Raw genomic sequence first — 26469 nt, 5'->3', positions numbered from 1 at the left:
TGTGTTTTTGTGTGAATACTCAATCACACAAGTGCTTTTTCTGGAGACAGCCATTTTTCTTGGGCATGCAACAAAAGTACTTACCATTTCTTTCCACAGATTAAAAAGATGTGTATGCTAGGGTTAATGAAATTATTTCTTTAAAAGATTTTATTTATTTATTTAATAGAGATTACAAGTAGTCAGAGAGGCAGGCAGAGAGAGAGAGAGAGAGAGAGAGAGAGAGGAGGAAGCAGGCTGAGCAGAGCGCCCGATGCGGGGCTCGATTCCAGGACCCTGAGATCACGACCCGAGTCGAAGGCAGAGGTTTTAACCCACTGAGCCACCCAGGCGTCCCTAATGAAATTATTATTATTATTATTATTATTATTATTTTAAAGATTTTATTTATTTATTTGAGAGAGAGGCAGCGAGAGAGAGCATGAGCGAGGAGAAGGCTAGAGGGAGAAGCGGACTCCCCATGGAGCTGGGAGCTCGATGCGGGACTCGATCCCCGGACTCCGGGATCATGACCCGAGCGGAAGGCAGTCGTCCAACCAACTGAGCCACCCAGGCGTCCTTTTTTTTTTTTTTTTTTAAAGGAAATTATTTTTAATAGTTAATGAAATTAGTAATTTTTGCTCCCTTTGTCAAGGACATTCTTAGATTAGCATGTTGAAACAATCTTAAATTTTGTATGCTATGATTGCAAGGAAGTGAAGAATACAAAATACCACTATTTGTGCAGTTTGGTACCACTGCCTTGTTTCCTCCTAAGGTGCAGCAGCTTACTCTAGTATGCTTTTACACCATGAGTGCAAATGCCAACAAAGTGAAGAAGGTCAAGAGTCTTAGCATTATACCGAAAATTGTTTTGGCCTTGCGGACCCATCCAAAAGGCCTCCAGGACCCTCAGCAAGGTTCTGGGGATGAATTTTGGAAGCAGCTGCCCGGGAGCACATACTTTGTTATCCCTCGTTGGGTTGCAAGTTCTTTTTTTTTTTTAGATTTTTATTTATTTATTTGACAGAGATCACAAGTAGGCAGAGAAGCAGGCAGAGAGGGGGGGAAGCAGGCTCCCCACTGAGCAGGGAGCCTGATGTGGGGCTTGATCCCAGGACCGGGAGATCATGACCTGAGCCCAAGGCGGAGGCTCAACCCACTGAGCCATCCAAGCGCCCCTGAGTTGCAAGTTGTATGTGGACCGCCTGTAACCCTCTTTTACGTGCCCTTGTCTAACGGTGTCTGCAAAGTAAGGCTCAATAAATATTAGTACCTGCGAAATGAGCGACTGAATGACAAGTTATAAACAACGACCGCATAGCTTTCACCTGCCTCCTTTCTTTTTTTTTTTTTTTTAAAGATTTTATTTATTTATTTGACAAGACAGAGATCACAAGTAGACAGAGAGGCAGGCAGAGAGAGAGAGGGAAGCAGGCTCCCTGATGAGCAGAGAGCCCGATGCGGGACTCGATTCCAGGACCCTGAGATCATGACTTGAGCCGAAGGCAGCGGCTTAACCCACTGAGCCACCCAGGCGCCCTCTTTTTTTTTTTTTTTTTTTTTTTTAATTTTAAGATTTTACTTATTTATTTGACAGAGAGAGATCACAAGCAGGCAGAGAGGCAGGAAGACAGAGAGGAGGAAGCAGGCTCCCTGCTGAGCAGAGAGCCCGATGTGGGGCTCGATCCCAGGACCCCGAGATCATGACCCGAGCCGAAGGCAGCGGCTTAACAGACTGAGCCACCCAGGTGCCCCACCTGTCTCCTTTCTTAATTCAATCAGAACTTAAACGTTTTCTAAATTTTTCTTTTTCTTTCTTTCTTTCTTCTTTTTTTTTTTTTTTTTTCTTTTTTAATTAGGACGTCGGCCAACGTTTTCAATAGTTGGGGCGGGGCAGCGGCCTGCATGTGATCACGACGCGCTACGGTTTGGTCAAGCATTCATCTGTGATACCGGGGAGTCCTTCCTCCTTCCCAACCCCGCACCAGCAGGCCAGGCCTTTTGGTTCCCCAGTTCTACCTAGATTTAAGAACGGAAAGATCTGAGTCTCCTACATTTTTAGGAGTACTGAAATTTGATTCATTCGAAGCGGGGGAAGAAAATCGATAAATATCCTAACGAGAAGACTAACAGGAGCTACAGACGGCTCGGAGACTCGGGAGCCCCAAGCTACAGCCTCCGCTAACCCGCCGGGTTGCCGGAGCGACGCTTCCGGCCGGCGCGCGCAGCCCTGGGAGCAGGGGAGTTGTGGAATGGGCGGCTAGACCTGCCCGCCGCCGTGAATTCGCCAGCGGGAACGCGCTCGCGTCCGCGCGTTCTTCGCTTTCCCGGCTCCGTCGCTGACGCGTCGTAGACGTTGGGGAGCGGAGGACAGCAGCAGCGGGTCGGGATGAACAGCGGCGGCGGCTTCGGTTTGGCTTTAGGCTTCGGCCTTACCCCTACGGCGGTGATTCAGGTGACCAATCTGTCGTCGGCGGTGACCAGCGAGCAGATGCGGACGCTTTTTTCCTTCCTAGGAGAAATCGAGGAGCTGCGGCTTTACCCCCCAGAGTAAGTGCTCGAGCTCGGCTGGGGGAGGGGCGCGGGCGCCATAGAGACCTCGGGCACTGAGGCGTTGGGGAGAGCGCGGGCGGGGGCGCGCGGTGCCCGTCACGTGACTGCCCGGGCTTACCTTGGTGCCCATGTTTGATTAGGGCACCGGGCGCGGGGCGGGGGTTGGGTGGGTGGGGCGGGGGGCGCCGAGGTCCTGCTCTCCTTGTTAGTTAGACTGGGGGTTAACTTATGCACCGAGCCTTTAGAGAAAATTTAGAGAAGTTTTTTTTTTCGTGCGTCCCCGATTTGTGGTCTCGGTCGGCTCCTCGTATTCAGTGCCTCCCCCGTTTCCTTTTTCTTCCCGAACTTAAGATGGCCGCAGGTGGGCCCGGAATAGTCCTCATGGCAAACGCCTGTTAAGCGTTTTTGCAATGTGAAAATCGCAGAGACCGCGCCGGGGAAACTGTGCACTTGTTAGGGCCTTAGTGTCAGGCCGTTGTTACTGATTAGAAAACCTGCGGCTCATGGCCGGTTGGAATTGAGACTGTATTTGTTCCCCAGGGCGGTGTTCACAAATTTAGCATCTTCTTGGTTAATCTGACCGAGCCCATCCATGTTGTTAAAGATCATGTCTATTCGCCCTTTTGGCCGCGGATTAAAATTTCCGCTTTGAAGGTCACACTGTCCTAAGCCTTTCATAAAAATAATTAGTCGGTGCAGGATTATCCCTGTTGGAAGCTTTGAAAATCTGTCTGTATTTAAAAGTCTACATGTAGCTTGCGGCCACTTCTCAAGTACTGCATTTTGAAGTAAGATTTCCCTTGTATGGTACTAATCTACTCAAAATTTGTAAGGGGTTTTGGGTTGTTCACATTATTACACGCACTTTTTTGTTGTTGTTGTTGGTTTTTTGTTGTTGTTGTTGTTAAGGTAGAGTTTAGAATCTTAAAATCCTTAGCCTTTTTTCGTTGTGTCAAAATTCTTTAAGGGAGGGCTAGTAGTTGCCCAGGATTTCTTTCTTTCCAAAAAAAAAAAAAAAGTATTTGACTTTTTCGTTTATTTCATAATGATGCATGTAGACCTCTTTTTCTTTCGGTTTCTGTCTGTAAGTATATCTCATTGCTACAGCATAGATACTGGTAAAGTTTGGTATTTGGATTTTTAAATTTTTTGAAGTTTTTTCCCCTCTCCTTTTTGTTTTGAAATATGTAATGTATACAGAATAGTTGAAAAGAATAACACCCACGTTTCCTTCACCTGTATTCCTTTCTTGCCAGTTGAGTTCTGTCTCCCTAGCTATCTATACCCTCTACACTTAAACTCCCTCTTTCTTCCCATCCTTTTCAAAGTAGTTGCAGACACCAGGACTGTTATGTATGTCTTCAGAACAGGTACATTGTTCTACATTACCATAATACTGTTAACATGTTTAAGAAATTTAACATTGATAATGTTTAACAAGTAGTTCATGTTTAAATTTTCCCAATTATTATAATCATGTGTTTTTTTTTCTTTTTTTCATCCAAAATAGAAACCACCCGTTTTATTTGGTTGTTAACCTCCTTTAATCCAGAACAGTCCCCTGTCACCTTTTTAAAAATCTTTCATGACATTGACATTTTGTCTCATAGTTTGTTTTGTAAAATGATTCTTAATCTGGGTTTATATAGATTGTTTCTACATGATTAGATTCAGATAATACTTTTTTGTCAAGAATACTTTGTAAGTACGTGCATATATGTATTTATTGATCAGCAATGGCATTTATAGTTTGAATATCTTGCAAATGCTTTCTGCTGTCTCTTCATTTCAGTGTTCAGAGCCTTTTTTAATAATTGAGAAGTGTTTGGAAGAGTGCTGTACCCTTAAGAATTGGAATCAAGCAGTAAAATATTTTGTATATGAATCTTTGTAAACTAACCTTGTTTTCAAGGTTGTGGTAATAATGTGTCTCATAGGTAGAAATATATTACATAATATTATTCAATGCCAACATAATACCACTTTCATAGTTAAAACCGGGGTATGGGTGGCAATATACTGACGGTCATTATCTGACACTTTGTAATGGGCTGTTTTTTGAAATCAGATATTACTTAGAGTTTAAAAGTCAAAGAGAATAAAAAGCTATTTACTTAAACATGGTGGAGTTAGTGTGTCACAAACTATAACACATTTTGCAAAATTGTAACGTAAACATAGCACGTATGGGCCCTGCAAAATTCTTAATCAGTTTTTCCTTAAGTGTAGTCTCTTATTACTGTTTTTCAAAAATATTGCCATGCTTTACTAACAGTGTGTTTTCTTCTCTATAATGAAGTTGTTGTAACCTGGTTTTTATGTTAAAGATGTATTTGCAAATTTGAGCTGAAATGGATAACAGTACAATAGTAGTAGTTGTATTGAGGACAGATAACTGTTTTGCAGTGTCTTGAAAACAGTACTTTATGATTTTTTAAAAATTTTTTAAAAAAGATTTTATTTATTTATTTGACAGAGAGAGATAACAAGTAGGCAGAGAGGCAGGCAGAGAAAGAGGGGGGAGCAGGCTCCCTGCTGAGCAGAGAGCCCGATGTGGGGCTCCATCCCAGGACCCTGAGATCATGACCTGAGCCGAATGCAGAGGCTTCACCCACTGAGCCACCCAGGTGCCCCAGTATTTTATGATTAATGCTTGGAAGCTGAGTAGAATTTCATTTGTTTTGAATTTGGAAATAGAGTTCTTTAAAACCATGTGAAAACAGTTTCTCATTAAGATTTTAAGAATTCCTTTGCTAATATGAAAATTCAGATTTTAAATTTAACTCTTTTGGAATGAGGGTGTGATTCAGTTTCTTAGTTTTTAAACGTTGGTAATTAGTGTGAACATTCATTATACATGTTAAAAATTCTTTTTTTTTTTTTAAAGATTTTATTTAGTTATTTATTTGACAGACAGAGATCACAAGTAGGCAGAGAGGCAGGCAGAGAGAGAGAGAGGAGGAAGCAGGCCTCCCCGCTGAGCAGAGAGCCCGATGGGCTCGATCCCAGGACTCTGGGATCATGACCTGAGCTGAAGTCAGAGGCTTTAACCCACTGAGCCACCCAGGCACCCCTAAAAATTCTTTTTTTGTGCTATTGGGATGATAAATACCCAGAATTTTTGCTTTCACTTGTGGCACGACAAATGAATACCATACGTGAGAACCTTTTTATAGCAGTAAGAAACTTTTGTAGTTTTTTAGTCATTTCTTTTTTTAGGTGTACTGTACAGACAGAAAAGTATATGAATAAAAATACAGCTTGATGAATTTCCACAAAGTGAACACACCTGTGTAATCAGCACCCACATCAGGCTTGTGTGTATCCTAGCGTTGTCCCATTGTCCCTTTTCAAGTGACTAAACCCCAAAGGGTAATCCTATCCTGATTTCTAACACCATTTCTCACATTAACACCTGGATTTTTTTTTGCTTGCTGGTTTTCATTTCTCTGGTCTTCAAAGGATTAATAAGGAAGAATCTGTCAACTACTTACTTAGTTAAAAAAATTAATAGGACCAGTATAACCATTTTATGAGAAATAGAGAAAAAGAAACACCACTTAACGATTCTCTCTCCATTTCCATAGATTTCCTGCAGTCCTTTTTATATGTGTTTATTTTAATGTAGCATAATCAAAGGATTTATACACTCATGGTGAACTTTTTTCATTTAACATGTAATTATTTTTTCATATTGCTGTGTCTTATAGTAATAACATTTTAAAGGCTGTAATTATGTCATAAGTGTGTTTTTCAAATTCTGTCATTGCCTATATTGGTTCTTTTGGTGTTTTAAGTCAGTTGGTTTTAGTTGGAAACATTTGAAAATGTGTCTTTTTGATTTTCTGCACTGATGGGAGCACCTTCTGGCATTTGGTGGGCAAGGATCAGTGATTCATAAGAAAATCTTAACATAAGGCAAAATTATGCCATCCAAAGTACACTAGAATCCTTCTGAGAAACCGTTATAAATTGTGTGTCAGTTAATATTTTTATATGTGAATGTATGTACTTTGTCCATGCTTTGGATTATATCTTTTTTGATAGATCCTACAATAAAAGACTGGATATATTAGTACCGCTTGACTTTTTTAAAAAGATTGTACTGTGCCATCACTGTGTTTAATGAAAAACAAAATAATCAGTTAGGGCCTAGGAAATTTAACTGATGCTCAAAAAGTTGGTTCTGTAATTTCTGCGGTAAACTCCTAGTCAGAAATTCTGATCTTTTTGAAAAACGGTTGTAGACCGTTTTATATTTGAAAAAAGAGACAAAATTTGATTCAACAAATGAGGTGGAAGTAAAATTTGCTATATTTGGCTACTGCTACTTTCCTTAGAAGCATTTGGAATATGTAACATCCTTTTAAAAATGAAGACTCTAGGTCAAAATTGCACTTAAAATTGATAATTTTATTTAATTTAAAAAAGTAAATCTATTTAAAAGTTAGATGTATTAGAACAAAAGGGGTAAATATAAAATTTGGGACCAGTGATTTATAAATAAAAATACATTTGTTGGGGCGCATGGGCGGCTCAGTGGATTAAGCCTCTGCCTTCAGCTCAGGTCATGATCTTGGAGTCCTGGGATCCCCCTCGCATCCGGCTCTCTGCTCAGCAGGGAGCCTGCCCCCCCCCTCCCCACTTGTGATCTCTGTCTGTCAAATAAGTAAATAAATTCTTTAAAAAAATTTGTTGAGAAATTCATCTTCTGTATTTAGGCTTGCCACTGTATTGTATTTTAGATGTAATGTTCAAAATAAAAGTGTTAAATGTAAGTTGATCTCTATTCTGTATTTTAAGAAAGGTAATTGGAGATGAAGATAAAGAAAATTCGTCAAAACAGTGGTGTAGCTATGTCTAGTGTCCATACTCCTATTATGATGTTTGGTCTGCACCAATCAGTCTGTCAGCCAGTTCTGGGCTTCTCAAATCTTGATAGTCTATTATAACATGAAGTTGCTTTACCATCCAGTCTCATATTTCCTTTTCCTCTGGATGTTTTTAAATTTGAAATGGTGTGGGTTTTAAGTAGGAGTATTGGAAAAAGTGTTTTTAGTTTTCCACAGTGATTATTTAGGTTTCCATTCTTTCACAAAAGGATCTATTTAGGGAATGTAGTTTCAATGGTGGTTTGTTTAGGCTCTTGAAGATTTCAGTGCTTAAAGAGAGTATTTGTATTTGCTAGGGCTTTTTTTTTTTTTTTTTAAGATTTTATTTATTTATTTGACAGGCAGAGAGAGAGGAAGGGAAGCAGGCTCCCTGCTGAGCTCTCTCCCTGAGCAGAGAGCCCGATGCCAGGGCTCTATCCCAGGACCCTGGGATCATGACCTGAGCCGAAGGCGAAGGCAGAGGCTTTAACCCACTGAACCACCCAGGCACCCCTTGCTAGGGCTTTAGTAGCTGATTATAATTATAGGTTTTTTTTTGGGGGGGGGGGCTGGTTTCAAAAGACAAACAGCGCTACCCAGTCTACCTCAAGAAGAGATAAAATTATTAAAATGGTGGATATTTTCCTAAATTGAAATAAAGACTGTAGTACAAGTAGGCCTCATGGGAGTTGGGACTGGGAACCAGGAAGATAATCACCATCTAAGGCAACTGTCTGCTTCTTCTCAGAGGCTTTATTGTCTGCTCAGTTTGTCTCCATGTATCTGCTCTATATTCTTTGCAGACTTATTTTGTACTATTTTGGCATCTGGCCCAAGCCTTGAGTCTAAGTGACTTTTTAGCCCGAGACAGAATCTTGTTGTTTTAAGTTGATTTGATCAAGCCACCCAAATTATAGGTTGTTGGTTAGTCAGTAAAATGGACCCTTGTGTCATGTAGCAAATCAGTTGTGCTAGAAGCTTCTAAAATCTGTTGAGAGTTTCACCTAAGAAAACTGATAAGGCTGTGCTAAAAGTGTATAGAATGTCCTGGTAGCATGTAGAGGAAAGATACTTACTCACTTTGAGACTTTAAAGTAGCTTTCCAGAAGACTTGGAAACTTGAGTCTTGGAGAAAAGTGGAATTAACACTCAACAAGGGAGGTAGGATATTCTAGGCAAATGGAACAACATGTACAAAGATGGCCCAGATACTCAGAATATGTTGTAGAAACCACAAGAATTTCTAATGTCTGGATTTTGGAGAGCATTTAGATGGTAAAACAAGAACAGAAGGGGTGTCTTTAAGGAAATTTAAGCAGCGGAATGACATGACATAATTTAGAGTTTTGAAGGATCACTCTGGCAGCTTTTTTGAAAGACCATTATTAAGGAGTTTGGATTGGAGTCACTGTGATTGGTTAGGAGCCATTGTAATAATCTGGGTGAGAAATAATGAGGGTCTGAATTAAGGTCCTTATAGTGAGGATGATAAAATAATTAATGTGACAAATATTTGGGATGCAGTCTTCACAGGATTTAATGACCAATTCAATGAAAAGGGAAGGGTCAAAGATCAAAATACCCTTGCATCTTAGTAGTTTTGTAGAAACATTATTTCTTATGCTAAGCTTGTGAAGTAGGGAACTCTACTCATTGTGGTCATTGATTTTAGGATGAAGCCGATGTAGTGGCCACCAATTTCTTAAATGGTGGCTGGTCACTGTGGCAGAGGAATAGAACCAAGCAGTGACCCTGAAAGCTCCTGAATGTCAGTTCTGCTCATATTTAATTGGCCAAAACCAGTTCCTTGGGCACACCTGACTTCAAGGAACAACGAAATGGAATTTTACCATGTAGCCAGAAGAGATTTGGAAGTTTGTAGTGAGTGGTAGTAATGATGGTTACGTTTAATGACTCCTAGATTTGTGACTTGAGTAATGCGGTGGTATTTTTAACTGAGAGGTAAAGTCTAAGACAAAGACCAGGTTTGGTGAGGAAGAAGGTTGATGAATTTTAGACTTAGTAACTTTTGGGGCGTGGGGCCTGTGACCATCAAGGTGTATTCCAGCAGACACTTGGATCTGGGAGTCTAAAGCTCAAGAGAGGCCTAAATTGGAGATTTGGTAATGTAAAGGTGAGTTAAGTGTGGGTACGACTGTTTTTACCCGGTGACAAATTCATAAAGTGCTTGACTCAGATGTTTGTGTGGGGAGGTGTGGAGTAGGCATCGTTGAAGTGGGCCTGTTGAAGCCGAATTGGATAGCCTTAGGCAGAAGTGAATTGAGTTGCGTTGGGTGAGAAAGAGGTAGTTTTATTTTGTCATCTTTTATTAGTCTGACTAGTTAATGTTAATAATAACATAAATAGTTTCAAGTTCTAAGTGCTAATATGTTTTATTATCACAGTGTTTGGGTAATGGCATAAACATGTATGTTTAACCATTATCAAGGTGGATTTGTTGCCTTATGTGAAAGATTTTTTATTTTAAAAATGGCTAATATTTGGGGGCGCCTGGGTGGCTCAGTGGGCTAAAGCCTCTGCCTTCGGCTCAGGTCATGATCCTAGGGTCCTGGGATCGAGCCCCGCGTCGGGCTCTCTGCTCAGCAGGGAGCCTGCTTCCCTTCCTCTCTCTGCCTGCCTCTCTGCCTACCTGTGATCTCTGTCTGTCAAATAAATAAATAAAATCTTAAAAAAAAAGGCTAATATTTGGAATTGCCAATTAAGTAGTACATTAAAATGCTTAAAAAATTTTTTTTTCTTTAATAAGGAGGGAGAGGATCTTTTTTTTTTAAGATTTTATTTATTTATTTGACAAACAGAGATCACAAGTAGGCAGAGAGGCAGGCAGAGAGAGAGAGAGGGAAGCAGGCTCCCTGCTGAGCTGAGAGCCTGATGCGGGACTCGATCCCAGAACCCTGAGATCACGACCGGAACCGAAGGCAGTGGCTTAACCCACTGAGCCACCCAGGCGCCCCAAGGGAGAGGATCTTAAGCGGGCTTCAAAGCTAGTGCCGGGCCTGACCTGGGGCTCCATTTCACAACCCTGAAATCATGACCAAATCAAGACAAATCAAGAGTTGGACACTTAACCGACTAAGCCACCCAGGCTCCCCTAAAATGCTTACGAAATTCTTTTTTTTTTTTTTTTTAAGATTTTATTTATTTATTTGACAGAGAGAGATCACAAGTAGGCAGAGAGCGTGGGGAGGAAGCAGGCTCCCTGCTGAGCAGAGAGTCCAATGCGTGGGGCCTATCCCAGGACCCTAAGATCATGATGTGAGCCAAAGGCAGAGGCTTTAACCCACTGAGCCACCCAGGTGCCCCTAAAATGCTTATAAAATTCTTGATTAGTTGAATGATGAAGATTGCATGAGATTATTAGATTTAGATAATTAAGCTTTAAGTCCCACCTTTGCCATTTACTAGGGCTAGGATTATGGTCAACTTTCTTCTTGATCTGTTTTGTAAACTAGATTATTGTTACTGCACGAGGCAAAGATGATATTTTTCAGATGATCTCACTTCTTTCTTAGTGTGAAATTTTTTTTTTAGTGTGAAAAAATCTTAATGCTTTAAAGGAGTTGTATATGTTCTTTATTAGGTATGTATTTAGTTTGAATGGGAGTTTTTTTCCTTGCTAAAGACAATTTTAGACTTTAATTGAAAATACTCTTGGACAGATTGATAAAATGATCATCGGTGAATATAGTATATTCTACAGACTAACAAGATGGATTTATATTATAAAAAACTGCTTTTGTCTGCTGTGTGTTTGCTGTTTGTTTTGTTTTTGTTTGTTCTTTTTACTATAGGTCTACTTAGGTTAAACTGAATCTCATATGATTTAGAAGAGTGTTCTTTTGCATATGAAATACATAATATTTTGTTTGTAAAATCTTTGGAAAATCACAATGCTACCTAGCATAAAGCAGTTTCTACTACATGTGAAAGATCTTAATTTTAATTCTGTGTTACCTATTTGCAAGACTCTGGTGAAGTTTTTAGTGATCTAAAACCTTGGGAGTTGCGTTAGGAAGGGTTGAAAGTGGTTACAGAATTTGGAGTTGTGAGGATTGGGACTTTTATAAAGTGATTTTGCCTATTGATGATAGACTGGTTGAACATTTTTGGGTTAAATCTGCTGTTTTCACATTTCGGTCTAAGAACTCGTCAATTTACATTTCCAGTTTTTACAAATAAGATGATAGGCCTTCCTAGATGCTGTCAAGTTTTGCAGACAAATCGCCATGAAACGACTTAAGTTTTGCTTGGTACAGCCATTCTGGAAAATTGTATGGAGGTTTCTCAAGAGGTTAAAAATAGAACTGTCCAGGGGCACCTGGGTGGCTCAGTGGGTTAAAGCCTCTGCCTTCAGCTCGGGTCATGATCTCAGGGTTCTGGGATCGAGCCATGATCTCAGGGTTCTGGGATGGAGGAGGGAATTGGGCTGTCCGCTCAGCGGGGAGTCTGCTTCCCACCCCCTTTCTCTCTCTGCCTGTCTGTCTACTCGTGATCTCTGTCTGTCAAATAAATAAAATCTTAAATTAAAAAAAAAATAGACTGTCCTTCTACCCAGCAATTGCACTAGTAGGTATTTACCCAAAGAATACAAAAATACTAATTCAAACGGATACAAGTGCCCCAAAGTTTATAGCCAAAATACGGAAACAACCCAAATGTCCTTTGACTAGTGAATGGATGAAGAAGATGGGTATATATACAATGGAATATTACTCAGTTATTAAAAAAAAATGAAATCTTACCATTTTTGATGGCATGGAGTTAGAGAGTATCATACTATGCAAAGTAAGTCAGAGAAAGACAAATACTGTATGACATCACTGGAATTTAAGAAACAGAACAAATGAGCAAAGAAAGGTAGGGAGAAAGAGGGAGGCAAACCAAGAAACAGACTCTTAACTATAGGGAATAAACTGATGGTAACTGTATATTAACTAACTGGAATTTAAATAAAAACTTGAAAATAAACTTTTTTATGTGTTTTTAATGATCTTTAGCAATACAAATTCTTGTCTTGATTATGTAAGATTATATGAAAATATAAGAGAAGTTTCAGATGAAAATGACAAAACCAACCAAATGTTTATTAGTCCAATTGTTTTTCTTTTTATCTTGCAGCAACGCTCCTCTTGCTTTTTCTTCCAAAGTATGTTATGTTAAGTTTCGTGACCCATCAAGTGTTGGCGTGGCCCAGCATCTAACTAACACGGTTTTTATTGACAGAGCTCTGATAGTTGTACCCTGTGCAGAAGGTTGGTATCTCACGTGTTTTTTTCTATTTTAATCTCTGTCCTGTGTGTTACTACCTTTGGTTTTCCTAGAAATTGGTAGGTAGATAGTACATTGTTGTATATGTGTGTGTGGGGGGGGTGTGTGTGCAAGAATGAAATTTGGAGAAGGAAAGGATTTTTACCTAGTAATAAAATATATTATAATTGTTAATTTATTATTTATGTATGCTTGAGATTTAATAGCCAAACATTTAAAAAAATCATGAATTCTGATTTGCTTTGGCTTTCTGTAGTCAATTTGCGAGTTGTAAAGAAAGCTTTCTGAAATTAAAATATTAAATTGGTAGGGGAAATTATTTTAAATCTATAAATAAGTGAGCATTTGTCTCTATATATATAATATTAATGATATCACATAAATAAAAACTGCATTTTGCCAAATTGGGGTTAAGTGGTATTATGTATATAAGAAAAATACTCCTAATGTAATCTCTAAAGAGTCCTCTTAAGGTAATTCACCGTCTCATTGAGATTTTATTGCATATTGTGATTCCTATGCAACTGGAATTTATTTTTTTCTTTCAATGGCTTGCTTTTCTTGGGGGGTGGGATGGGTAATTGAAGAAAAATCATGGAAAGTAATTTTCTGAAGCTTCCGATAAGGAAATATTGTTGAAGATGGGAACAAGGCCAAAAGCCTTATAGTCTATTAAATAAATTTAAGGCTTAACCTGCTTTAAGAACTAATTATTACTAATACTTAATTTTTAGTTATTTTTATTTACAGAGCCATTCACATATAATAGACTGTGCTGAATTTGACAGTTCTGGTGTGTAGTTAACTTTTATTTAGAGTACACTGGTATGTGTACATGGATTTTAGAACAGGTTATTATAATTTAAATGTCCTTAAAATATGTTTTCCCTGGTGGATAGTGGTAACTGTTTTACAACATAAAAAATACACCTGAAACAATTTAAGGAGCTTTCGTATATAATGTTTTAAAGCCTCTGTTAGAAACCAGGCTAATATTAAAATAACTTGATATATGGTACACAGTGCTACACTTTTAAAGTTTGATGCTTATTTCAGAATGCCTATTCTGGGATGTCAAAAACATTATAGTAGAACAGTAGATACAGTAGAAACCATTTGTTTGGTTTTGAAGTCCCAGAATAGGACATTCTGGATTTTTTTTTTTTCCCAGATGAATTTGAAAGTGTTTTTCCCATGCCTGGGTGTTAGAATGGAGTAGGTAGAATAAAAATGGATTAAAGTTAATTATTTGCTGAATCTGTCCTTACCTATTGATCTGTAAGGGGACAGTCAGCCCAGAATTGGAGAGCAAGGTGAGAAAAGAGCTGGTAAATGGTTTAGTTCTGTATACCAAGTTCATACCAGTTTTACACCCGGTAAACTACATGGGAAAAAAGAAATCAGAAGGTTTATTAAATGGGAATATTAATCCTGTCACAAAACTATGCCACCAGCAGTACAAGCTCATTACTAAATTGGAAGGAAGAATTTTTATCAGTGTTGCTTTGTTGGAACCTTGCTACATTTCCATAGAATTTTTCATATGTTTGAGAAGCCCAAGCCATGATTTGTCATTAAGTGTTCAAGGTTATGGGCATGTAGAGGTTCTCTTTTTTGTCTGTTTTATTTAATAGAGCTTAGTAAATACACATTTATTATCATAGCTCTTGAATATTTTTAATATTAACATTTTAAGAGGTTCTCTAGTTTTGAACATGAAAGTTTAAGCACATATTTAATTTCAGTTTAGTTGTAAACATTTTAGAACACTGATAAAATAATTGGTATTGGAGAAACATTGAGATACATAATTTTCATTAATTTAACTAAATACCACTGAATAACCTTATAGAATCTGAGGAATTTTATAGTGAGCTGTTGAAGATACGATTATGCACTGCAGGCAAGGTAATAATGTGTTATTATACTGAAAAAGATAGCAAAGTGAGTTTGAAATAAACCAAAGGAAAGAGTTCCAGTGGAGTAAGTTTTGTTAGAGGAGATGGGGTGCTGTAAGCATTCTTCTATTTACTTCACTGATGCATTCTTTCTTTGATGTTATAGAAACAGCATTATGAAAGAAATGAGAAAACCATAGAAAGTTTTAAGTTTTTTCATTTTCTTTCAATTTGCTGTTTTTTTGTAATGCAGTTTTGTAACAAGACCCAAAGCTGTATAAAGTAGTGTTTGATGTGTAAAAGTTTTATACATATTAAGTATTAGCTATTGTTAATAAAACATGCCATTTCAAAATAAAATATGCTCTCATTATACTTGTCCAGATATGACCTCTTTTTGTTGTTGCGTGCATCTCAGATTTCTTTTTTGTAAATGTTAACACTTAGAAAAAGATAAGGTCAAACATAACAAGGGTGTCAAGCCTAATCATCAGTCGTAACTTTATGTCCACATTTTCTGGTAGATGGATTTTGACTATTAATTTGGTTTTGTATGTTTTCTCTATGTGATATTTGTGCATTATTAGATGACTAGACTGGCCAAGGCAGACCTGTTACACTTGCCTGAGTTAGGCATTGTTTGCCATGCCACTAAACCTGCCGTCAAGTGAAACCTTCATTGGGGAAATGAGATCGGAGTCTGAACCGCAGAAGATGGACGCCCTGTCTCTGTTTTTTATTGTTTTACTTTAATTTCATTTCTTTTTCTTTATTTTGTCCCTTTTTTTGTTTTTGTTTTTGTTTTTGTTTTGTTAAATCTCTTTCACTTATAACTTGTGAGCTGGTTTTCCAGTTCTTTGTAAATGGTATTCCATTAAGGGTTCATAACATTGCTTTGCAGATTATATTGGGAGATGATTAGCAGAGCTCAATCTTAGAATGAAATAAGTTTTCATAGTAAACTAGGATACAGTGCTTTGAAGCTCAGTGTGAGTCTTAATTGGTGTTTATAGACTGCATAGTACATTTTGTTCTGGAAACACTAAAACACTAATAGAATCTTAGGAACATTTTCTGACCTCATTGCAACATTTTTTGAATTTTTCTCCCAAATCTTCATCTTTCATAAAAACCAACTGATAGCTTCTAATTTTCATCCTTCCCCCTCCTCTAGAATTTTAGGCATACAAAATCCTCAAGGAGAATAAGTAAATTTCTTAGAACAATCTAGGCATAGAGGACAAGCAGAGACATTTACTTTTTTGAGTTACTAAAGGAAAGAACTTATTTCCTTGACTTAAAAAGACTTTTGCTTGCCTGTGTGGGGAATGGATATTTGAGAAACTTGTTGAAAACTTACTTGGTGTGTGTATTTCTCTGCTTGAATTTTTTGAAAAATTTTCAGGTATTACTAGCTTCTAAATGGATTCTGAGATTAGGGCTAGCACTTTATATGTTTTTTTTTCTCTCAGTTGTCTTTGAGAAGTATAGTTTGGGAAAATGCTTAAATGCTGTTTGTTTTATATTTTTGTTATACTCTGGTAGTATTTGGAGGGTAAATTTGATAGAATTCTATCTTGGGAGTTAAGCAACAGAACTTTTTTCTTAAAGTATCTTTAATGGTCATTAGAATAAGAAAAAGTGTGCTTACAGTTAGACTTAATATTTCTAACAGTTTATTACTACTGTGAGAGGCAGTGAGAGTCAGATGACTTATTGATATTTTTTTTTAAGCCAAAAGTGAAAGTATAATATTAAGTATTCCTCTTTCGGCCTGTGTTGAATACTTTTTATTTTGTGTAGGCTTTCTACACTGTCTTCTGTGGGCAGTTTTGCTTATTTAATTGACAAGTAATCTTAAATTGAGGGCATTAATGAATTGAAACTCTTTGTTTTTTGGATGCATAAATTAGGGTGACAAAGCATAAGGTTTACACTATAGGACCTCAGTCAATTTATCAAGATGTTTTCAGGTTTTATAAGCATTAAAAATAACACCTATTTATAACAGATAAAATGGGTCTGGTAGCAATTTAAATAGCTTAGTATATATAGGTGGGTATACAGATACATGTATTAATACCAATAACTAATAAATATGAAATAAATTACTGTTATTTAATGTCTTCAGTAAGGCCTACCTACCTTTTATTTATGCATGTTAAAAAAAATCTGTGTTTGTGCAGAATTTACACTGAAATTATAAAATAACTGTTTTTGAAATTAGTCAATTAATATAGACTTAGATGTTGCAAAATTTAGGAAAAAGTAGACCTTTGTTAAAGCTAATCATATGTAATTTTTCTGTTCCTGTAAGTAAGGTGTAATTATTATTTAAAGCAAAATTTAAAAGCTGTCTTGAATTCCATCTATGTTTAGAGGTATATTCAGATAATATTGTTTAGAGATTTATCCCTCCACATCTGGTTGTTTTAAGTAGAATTTTTACTTCTAAAATCCAGCATGGTGCTTTTGAAAACTTACTCTAATGCTATTTTCAATTTAGTGTGATTTTGTACACTGTGTTTTAAATTATTTTTGAGGACTCTATAACAGAAATGTTTAGCCAACTACCACATAACTATAAGTAGTTCTTTTAAAATAGATATATGTAGACAATTTTTTAAGAAATAATTTTAACAGGGGCAGTAAGAGGACACAAAGGGAAAATGTGTGAAAGTTGCAGTTCATATCAAAATTAATTGATTAGAGTTTAGTAATTAAATATGGCACATTGATGAACTTTATTTTAGAGTAAAATTTTCAATTTTTAGTCGTAGGGATTTTTTCTTTTTAGTGTCTAAGATTATTTTAGTGTTACTGTCATTATTTTTATTAGGCAATTTAGATGTTTATAAGCAAGACATTTAGGCATTAACCATCCCTCTTCAGATAAGTATACATAAATTGGTTCTAAAAATCAGGACTTTAAGAAGTTTCCTGAGACAAGGGAACTTCTGTTAGTGATTTTCAAAAATTTTTAGTAGTTTTCCAAGGCATGTTCTTTGGAATTGGATTTTTAAGCGTCTCTGACCTAGTTGGTGAGATGTCTTTTTAACTGGATGGGTGTAAGCTTCCTTTTAAATTGAAGCTGATTACATGGAGTAGGCTTTTGTTTTTTTCTATCTACTTGAAATTTAATGGAATTTATTGGAAGGTTATCAAAAGTGTTTACATCACCAGTAGGTAGTTTAGTAAGCAGGATAGGGGCACTCATTAAGGAACAAATTTCAATTCGCACATATTTGTTTTTTCTTTTTCTTTTTTTTGACTAATTTGGTTATTTGCCATTTCTGGGGATTAAACTTTAAAAAATGTTCTTCTTTTCTGTATCTGATGTTCTGTGTGCTATTAGTGATGCAGCCAACACGAACGGTTGTCATGTGTAACACAACTTTCGATCACCGCGAAAACACCGTCCTGGGAAAGCGTCCATGCTTGATATCGTTTGGTTCATGAACATTAAGTTTCCAGTACAGGTGACCCATAGCTCAAAGTGTTAAATAATTGTCTACATTATTCAATTTTTAAAATAATATTCCATTAATGAGATTGTTAGTCTTTGAAGTTTTGCTCACTTTTATTTTTCCTAGTAGAGCAGGATAAAAGGAAAGACTTAAGTTCTTATTTATTTCTTTGTACAGATCTGATAGATAGATTCATTTATTATTATTATTTTTTAAGTGCAAGGGTAATTGTAAAATCATAGTGTAAAGTTTGTGTGGTGTTTCTGCTTTCCATAATGTTTGGAACTTGCCTCTGCAGGTAAAATTCCAGAGGAATCCAAAGCCCTCTCTTTATTGGCTCCTGCTCCAACCATGACAAGTTTAATGCCTGGTGCAGGCTTGCTTCCCATACCGACCCCAAATCCCTTGACTACAGTAAGTATTCCACACCCTCTTCTGAGAGAGATTTATGTTGAATTGTGTAATCATGTGAATAAAGAGCTTAGAAAATTATTTGTTTTGAATCTTTTTTCCTTTTTTTTAATTGAAAAGGATTCAAAATGTCTACTTAACCCCCCCCACCGCCCCGCCACGTTATCACTGACTTAAACTGACTTTTGGAAATACTTCTGAAGTAATAGGGCATTCATTTAAATTTGAGAACTAAAATACATTATTCATTAGAGAATCAGTTATTGGAACCCAGCATTTTAGATTGCATGGGGAGTTGGAAAATCTAGGTAACTATATTTCCCAGTTCAAGAGGACTAAATCTATTGAAGTAAAATAAAATAAAATGAATCACAGCTTTGTAACAGAAGAAAAATACTTCAGAGAAACATTTGTCTGATACTGAGAAAATGTAACAAGGTAAAAATATGTTTTCATTAACCGCAAAGAGTTAAATAGGAATTTAATACCTCCTTTGTGATTTCTAAGAGCGTTAAATAAAGATTTTGCTGTTACTGGGTTCTTGTCATATTTGTTTTAGAGAAGGGTCATTTTTCTTCAGAAATGAATGCAAGACAAAATATAAAGCTCACCTTAATTCTGTGGTGTGTCTTAGCTTTGTGGTGTTGGGACTGTTTAGGGAGTGAACTAATACTAACTTTATGATAGTAGTTAATTTTTTTAAAATACTGTTTTTTGGGAGCATCTGGGTGGCTCAGTTGGTTCGGTGTCTGCCTCCTGCTCACGTCATGATCACAGGATCTTGGGATCGAGCCCTGAGTTGGGCTCCTTGCTCAGCAGGGAGTCTGCTTCTCCCTCTCCCTCAGCCTGCCATTCCCCCTGGTTGTGCTCTCTCCTTCTCTTGTGTGTCAAATGATTGATTAAAAATCTTAAAAAAAAAATAAGCATTTATTTAAAAAAATACTTTTTTTCTTTCTGTTTTTCCTTTTTAAAGATTTTATTTTTAAGTAATCTCTACACCCAGTGTGGGGCTTGAACTCACAACCCTGAGATCAAGAGTTGCATGCTCTACCAACTGAGCCAGCCAGCCCTCCCCACCCCACCTTTTTTTAAAGTAAGTTCTCCCACTATAGGGGTTGACTCACTTGGAGAACAAGGGTCTCATGCTCTACTGATATAGCCAGCCAGGTGGCCCTTTGATGGAAGTTCATTTACTAAAGTTATAAAAGTGGTCTGTGAAACTTTGAAGTGCAAAATTTTGGGTCTTTTCTTCACATAGCATTGTACTACTGGAGACCTGCATTGCGATTGCTGGTGCGAAAATGCTTTTTATTTTTATTTATTTATTTTTTTTGGTCACGGGGATGTTTTTTATTTTTATTTATTTATTTATTTTGGGAGGGGTGGAAAGAGAGGAGGAGCAGAGTGACATGGAAAGAGAATCTTAAGCAAGTTCCACACTCAGGATGGTGGCTGGGTGGGGCTCGATCTCACAACCCCAAGATCATGACTTGAGCCCACATTAAGAGTTGGATACTTAACTGAGTCACACAGGTACCCCCACCCCCTTTTTTTTAAAATTTAAATTAAAAATTTTTTTTAATTTCTTTTCAGCGTAACAGTATTCATTGTTTTTGCACCACACCCAGTGCTCCATGCAATACGTGCCTTCCCTAATACCCACCACCTGGTTCCCCCAAACACCCACCCCCCGGTACCCCCTCCTTTTATTTTAAAGACATATTTATTTATTTTAGAGAGAGAAAGAACATGAGTGGGGGAAGGGGCAGAGGGAGAGAGAATCTCAAGCAGACTCCTGACTGAGCGAGGAGCTCTGACACAGGGCTTGATCTGATGATCCTAATAATAAGATCGTGACCTGAGTGGAATGAGCCACCCAGGCATCCCAGGAAAATACTTTTTTTTTTTTTTTAAAGATTTTATTTATTTACTAATTTGTCAGAGAGAGAGCATAAGCAGGCAGAGTGGGAGGCAGAGGCAGAGAAAGAAGCAGGCTCCCCGCTCAGCAAGGATCCCGATACGGGACTTGATCCCAGGACTCCGGGGTCATGACCTGAGCTGAAGGCAAGCAGCATAACCAACTGAGCCACCCAGGTGTCCCCCAGGAGAATACTTTTTAATTCAACATCTGATTGTTTGAGCTAAGCTTTTTACAAATTTTCTAGAAAATTTTATTTGGGTTATATTCTGGTATATTTTAACATTTAATTCCTGGATCACTATCTTTTTTTCAGAAAGTATTATCTTGCTATCTTGACGATTCTTTTTTTTTTTTTAAGATTTTATTTTTATTCATTTGTTGAATACTTAAAATCCATTCAAAACTAAGAAATAAAACAAAACTAAGAAATAAGCGAGAGAGAGAGAGAGAGAGAGATCACAAGTAGGCAGAGAGGCAGGCAGAGAGAGGGGGAAGCAGGCTCACCTCTGAGCAGAGAGCCCGATGCAGGGCTCGATCCCAGGACCCTGAGATCATGACCTGAGCTGAAGGCAGAGGCTTAAACTGAGCCACCCAGGCGCCCCTATCTTGACGATTCTTATGGTTTATTTAGCAACAGCATAATGTTTTTATTTAATTTGTTGCCTTGAGGGGAAATGGTTTTCTCTAAATTCATCTGTAGATATCTATTATTTTGAAATTTAATTTATGAACAATTTGAATAGAAAATGGGACAGGTGGCCCACTGTGACTTGGCTCCTGCTTAACTCTCTGACATTTTTCCTACCTGTTTTCCTGGCTTACTCTACTTCAGCCATATTGGCTTTGCTGTTTCTTAGACATGCCAAGCATATTTTTGCCTTACGGCTTTTGTACTTACTCATCTTTTGCTTAGAACATTTTGTTTTCAGGAGGCCATGGTTTCCATGTCAGAAGGCAAAAGTGTTACATCAGGAGCCTAGGTAATATTTTAACCCATTGAAGACCAACAGGGTAACTAAATAATGTGGGGTTTTTTTTTTTAGATCAGGGCTAGAAAGTAGAGTAATAAAAACAAAGGTAATTGTATTGTTACAGAGCATCTGCATTCAGTAGAACTTTCTGCTCTGCTGAAAATGTCTTTGTTTGTACTATCAAGTGTCATAGCCACTGTAATGTGTGCCTATTGAGCACTCGAAATGTGTCCCTAAATTTTAATTAAAATTCAGATAGTTGTGTGGGGTTAGTGAGCATCATATTAAATAGCATAGGTATAGCAGAATGGTATAGTAAAAAGAAGAGACAGGAAAAAAATTTCTAAAAAAGAGCTGAATGATCTTAAGTTTGAGAAACAAAGAGGTTGGATTAGATTATTTGGAAAAAACCCATTCTGTGTGTGTGTGTGTGTGTGTGTGTGTGTGTGTCTGTCTGTCTGTCTAATGTCCCAGTGGAGAAAATTTGCAGGTTAAAGGGATTGACAACTAGGAGTACCTGAAAAGGTTTGTTGAATACTTAAAATCCATTCAAAACTAAGAAATAAAACAAAACTAAGAAATAATAGTCATATTTGTGATTTAACTTAATGGTATATAATCATTCTTTTGTACAGTAAAAAAAAATTTAGTGACTCAAACATCTGTACAGGATAAGGTGTGGGAGGAGGATAAAGGAGTGTCAATACATAAGCAGAACGTGGAGAAAAACTAGGCTTAAAGGGTGATAGCCTTGACTCCCATCACCACCCGTTTTGAATTAAGTTACTTTATACAACTTTAGGATAACTTGAAATGGTGGTGCTGAGCAACAAATCCAAGATCTGTTAATAGCAAGATACCACAGATTATAATAAATACTATGAAGAAAAACGTGTTAGAAAGTGAAGCTTTATATAAGGTCAGGGAAAAGCCTCTTGGAGGGGACAGGTGACCTGATGCTTGAAGGATTTGACTGGCAGAAGATGAGGAAGAGTTTTTTGACAAGAAATTCCAAGCAAAAGCTATAACGTGGGAAAAACTTTGTCTTCAAAGTAGAGTGGCAGTCAGTATAGTTGAAGCTTAGGAAATGGGGGTAGTGGTAGTATATATTTTGAGATACTAGAGGGATAGATAGTATACTGATTTTAGGACTTTTGGGCCATGGAAAGGAATTTGAATTTTATTCAAAAGGTAATTAGAAACCATTGGTTAGGGGCGCCTGGGTGGCTCAGTGGGTTAAAGCCTCTGCCTTTGGCTCAGGTCATGATCCTGGGGTCCTGGGATCGAGCCCCGCATCGGGCTCTCTGCTCCGCAGGGAACCTGCTTCTTCCTTTCTCTCTGCCTGCCTCTTCGCCTACTTGTGATCTCTGTCTGTCAAATAAATAAAATCTTAAAAAAAAAAAAAACACCAAAAAAAAAAAAAAACCATTGGTTAGCTTTAAGCAGGGTAAGACATAATTTGACATTTTAAAAAGAAAATACACAGGCTGTTAGGACAGTGTAAGTGATACTTGTTTCATCAACTTAATGCTTTCACCTTTAGGAAGTGTTTTTATGTGGTATTTGTTTTGTAGCATTATGTAGTCAGTGCTCAAAATTTTCTTTATTTGGACTGGGGGATAGAAAGAAAGAGAGGGAGGGATTGGGAGGGGCAGAGAGAATGTTAAGCAGTTGCCATGCCCAGCGCAGAGCCTGACACAGGGCTCCATCTCACAACCCTGAGCTGAAAAGGAGTTGGATGCTTAACTCACTGGGCTACCCAGGCGCCCCAGTGCCCCAACTTTTCTTAAATCTCATAAATGGAAATGAAAGTTGTAATTTTTTCCCCTTGAAATGTCTTCTCATTAATTCTGCAGAGTCTTCTATTTTCAAATTTTGAGATCTTCTATCTTTCCTAGTTTAAGTTCATATTAAAAATATATTCCTTGGGGCGCCTGGGTGGCTCAGTAGGTTAAAGCCTCTGCCTTCGGCTCAGGTCATGATCCCAAGGTCCTGGGATCGAGCCCCGCATCTGGCTCTCTGCTCAGCAGGGAGCCGGCTTCCTCCTCTTTCTCTGTCTACTTGTGATATCTGTCTGTCAAATAAATAAATAAAATCTTAAAAAAAAATATATATATATATATATATTAACCCTTGAACTAAAAACTAAATTTAGTAATGTTATGAAAGATCATTCAAAGCTTTTGTCCTCTTCCCATCAAAGTATATATAAGTTCAGTTTCTTTTCTTAGGTAAACTTTGTCCCTGTTTCAGTTTTAGACTGTGCATGGTAGTACCTTGCTTTTACCACTTGGCAGCTGAGTAGCTTTGTGAAATTTATTTAACCTCCGTAAATCTTTATCTGTGAAATTGGCATAGTATTCGTACAGCAACTTTATAGGACATAAGTGCTGTAATAATGAGCATTGACTGTTTATTTTTAGTTTCAACTTTGAAAGTAATTAAAATACCCAGATAGTTAAGAATTATGTTGTATTTCTAATTACATGCTGAACTACGGTGACCTCCTCCTCAATAATTCAGACCTATACCTGGCTTAAAGTTAGGACTCCGTAGTCACCTTCCATTCTTGTAGAGTTGATTGTTTTCTTTTTAAGGTTAAAGAATAGTAACCTTGAATACTAACAGGAAGTATGTGTTCTTTCTTTTTTTAAATTTATAGTTGGGTGTTTCCCTTAGCAGTTTGGGAGCTATACCAGCAGCAGCACTAGACCCCAACATTGCAACACTTGGAGAGATACCACAGCCACCACTTATGGGAAATGTGGATCCTTCCAAAATTGATGAAATTAGGAGAACAGTCTATGTTGGCAATTTGAATTCCCAGGTAACTAATTTAAGGAAAAACTAAGTGGTAGGTCCTCTTACTCTTTACCCCTTCTTCAAAATGATAGCGATTGACAAATATTTACCTAATTTTAAAAAAAGAATATACTTTATTAAAGCGTGACTTTGTTTCTTCAGACAACAACAGCTGATCAACTACTTGAATTTTTTAAACAAGTTGGAGAAGTAAAGTTTGTGCGGATGGCAGGTGATGAGACTCAGCCAACTCGGTTTGCTTTTGTGGAATTTGCAGACCAAAATTCTGTACCAAGGGCTCTTGCTTTTAATGGAGTTATGTTTGGAGACAGGCCACTGAAGTAAGAAACCCTAAACAAAGAAATTTTAATGATTTTGGAAAAACTTAAAGTATTTCTGATGTAATTAAGGCTTTTTTTTTTCTTTTAATAGTAATTGGCAATTTGTGGAAAGGAAGACTTTGTGTTAAGTATAAATGAAATACATTAAGTTACCATTTTAGCCTTTAAAGTTGTATTTGAAGACATTTTCTATTTTATAAGATCTAATTTGATGTTAACATTATATACCCTATGTAATGGTTATAAGTCTTTTCTCATAAGCTCTAATAAAGCAGATTGGGTTTGGGTTAGGACTAGACTAAGGGATGGTTGAACATATGAAATGAACTTAGAGTAATAAATTTTGGTAAATCCAGAATCCCAGGAGGAAAATAATATTAAGTACCCAGAAGTGTTTTAAATCATACATTTTGAGTTTTAATATTTTCTCATATCCTTGTGTTCAAAATGAAAAATTGGTATAGACTTTATATACTCATCAGAAATTCTATTTCTTGTAGATTATTAAGGTAACAGTTTTATCTAAATTTCATAGGTAATTGCTTTAGTTATATAGCTTGATCGGGATTCAGCTATGAAAGGACGAAATACCTCTTTTTAGTGAATGCCCGTCTTAGTGTGAAGGGGGTAAAGTGAGACTCACCAGATTCATTTATGTGCATCAGAGAAACCCCTTCTGATCTGATAGGGAAGAGTTTTATCAGGTGCCTCTCAGATTTGCAGCTGTATCTGACTCACCCATGGTTGAGGGTTAATTAAAATTGTGCACATATACAGCCTCTCCTGCACTCTCCCAGTGTGTAGAGATATCAATGAAATCTTATACTCCAAGATGAGAAATGATGCATTTTAATACTGATGTCAGGATTTTAATTTATTATAATTCTAAATTGTTTGAATATATTCAAGTTGTTAAGGAGTCAGCTAGGGTTCAGTTTTTCTTCTCTCCTCTTGGCTCTGGTAGCAAGAGATAAAGATGGGTGGTAATGAGGGTTTTGACGTTGGTTTTGATTATTCTGTATTTAGCTGTATCATTCTTAATGTGCTTTCGACATGTCCTCAGATTTATAAATATGTGTATCATAAACATTTGTTTCATGTTTTGTAAAATATGGTGTGTATTTGTGATATGCTAATATTTTTAATTTAGAATTAATCACTCCAACAATGCAATAGTAAAACCCCCTGAGATGACACCTCAGGCTGCAGCTAAGGAGTTAGAAGAAGTAATGAAGCGAGTACGAGAGGCTCAGTCCTTTATCTCAGCAGCCATTGAACCAGGTAAGGTCACAGTGTTGTTACATAGGTCACATAGAACCATAGAACTGGAAGGAATTTTAGAAGTTATCTTGTTTAGTCCCTCCATTTTACAAACAAGAAGACTGAAACTCGAGAAAGAGTAAGTGACTTACTAGTGTCAAAGGTCAAAGAACTGGTTAGCACAAATGTTGTTTTCCCGTGATACTGAATTGAGGCACATTAGCTTGAGTTAAATCAGTTCTTTATGTTTTTGTAGCAAAGTCAGTACTCACAACTGATTGGCTTAAAGCAAAGTATAAATGTTATTATGAGGCTAAAACTAAGAATAAATATAATTAAAACGTTATAATCAAGCAGGCTCACTTTCCTTCAATGGTTTCATTTTAAAAATAGGAAAGAGCCCATGATTAGCAAAACACAAAGACCATTTTAGCAAGGTAAAGGAACACCTATTCAGACTTTTATGTTGCTTACTGAAAGTTAAAAACCAATCTAAAAATGTCTAGGTGGTTTACAATTGAGCAAATTTTCTACATTTGCACTCAGAATTTAAGCTTCACTGCTAGCAAAATAAATGGAGAGAAGATTTAAAATCGTTGTCCTAGGAATTACAGACATGTTATAATCGTACATTATGGCAGCAACAAAATATTACGAACAGCTGTTTATAATCATCTGGTTTATATGTACTGCTGCAGGGTGG

The 26469-nt window shown here is 37.2% G+C and overlaps 1 protein-coding gene across 5 annotated transcripts in view; it reads left to right on the top strand.

Moving 5' to 3' along the window:
* Nucleotides 1-1929: 1929 nt before the first annotated feature.
* The window catches only part of SREK1 (splicing regulatory glutamic acid and lysine rich protein 1), a 43094-nt gene continuing 18554 nt past the window's right edge, over nucleotides 1930-26469 (top strand). Inside the window, exons 1-6 of one of the 5 annotated variants that reach the window (XM_032849403.1) lie at nucleotides 1930-2532; nucleotides 12546-12679; nucleotides 18359-18474; nucleotides 24026-24190; nucleotides 24328-24506; nucleotides 25657-25787. In XM_032849403.1, the coding sequence (XP_032705294.1) occupies nucleotides 2372-2532; nucleotides 12546-12679; nucleotides 18359-18474; nucleotides 24026-24190; nucleotides 24328-24506; nucleotides 25657-25787 (886 nt within the window). In that variant the 5' untranslated portion in view covers nucleotides 1930-2371. Of the gene's footprint in view, nucleotides 2533-12545; nucleotides 12680-16122; nucleotides 18073-18358; nucleotides 18475-24025; nucleotides 24191-24324; nucleotides 24507-24612; nucleotides 24630-25656; nucleotides 25788-26469 lie in introns of those variants that run through there. The other 4 variants (XM_032849398.1, XM_032849411.1, XM_032849421.1 and 1 more) reach the window with 4 other exon arrangements.

This window comes from Lontra canadensis, unplaced genomic scaffold (assembly GCF_010015895.1).
Source record: "Lontra canadensis isolate GAN:19392208 unplaced genomic scaffold, GSC_riverotter_1.0 scaffold4, whole genome shotgun sequence".
In the NCBI taxonomy this organism is placed as follows: Eukaryota; Metazoa; Chordata; class Mammalia; order Carnivora; family Mustelidae; genus Lontra; species Lontra canadensis.
This window is presented reverse-complemented; position numbering and strand designations above follow the sequence as displayed.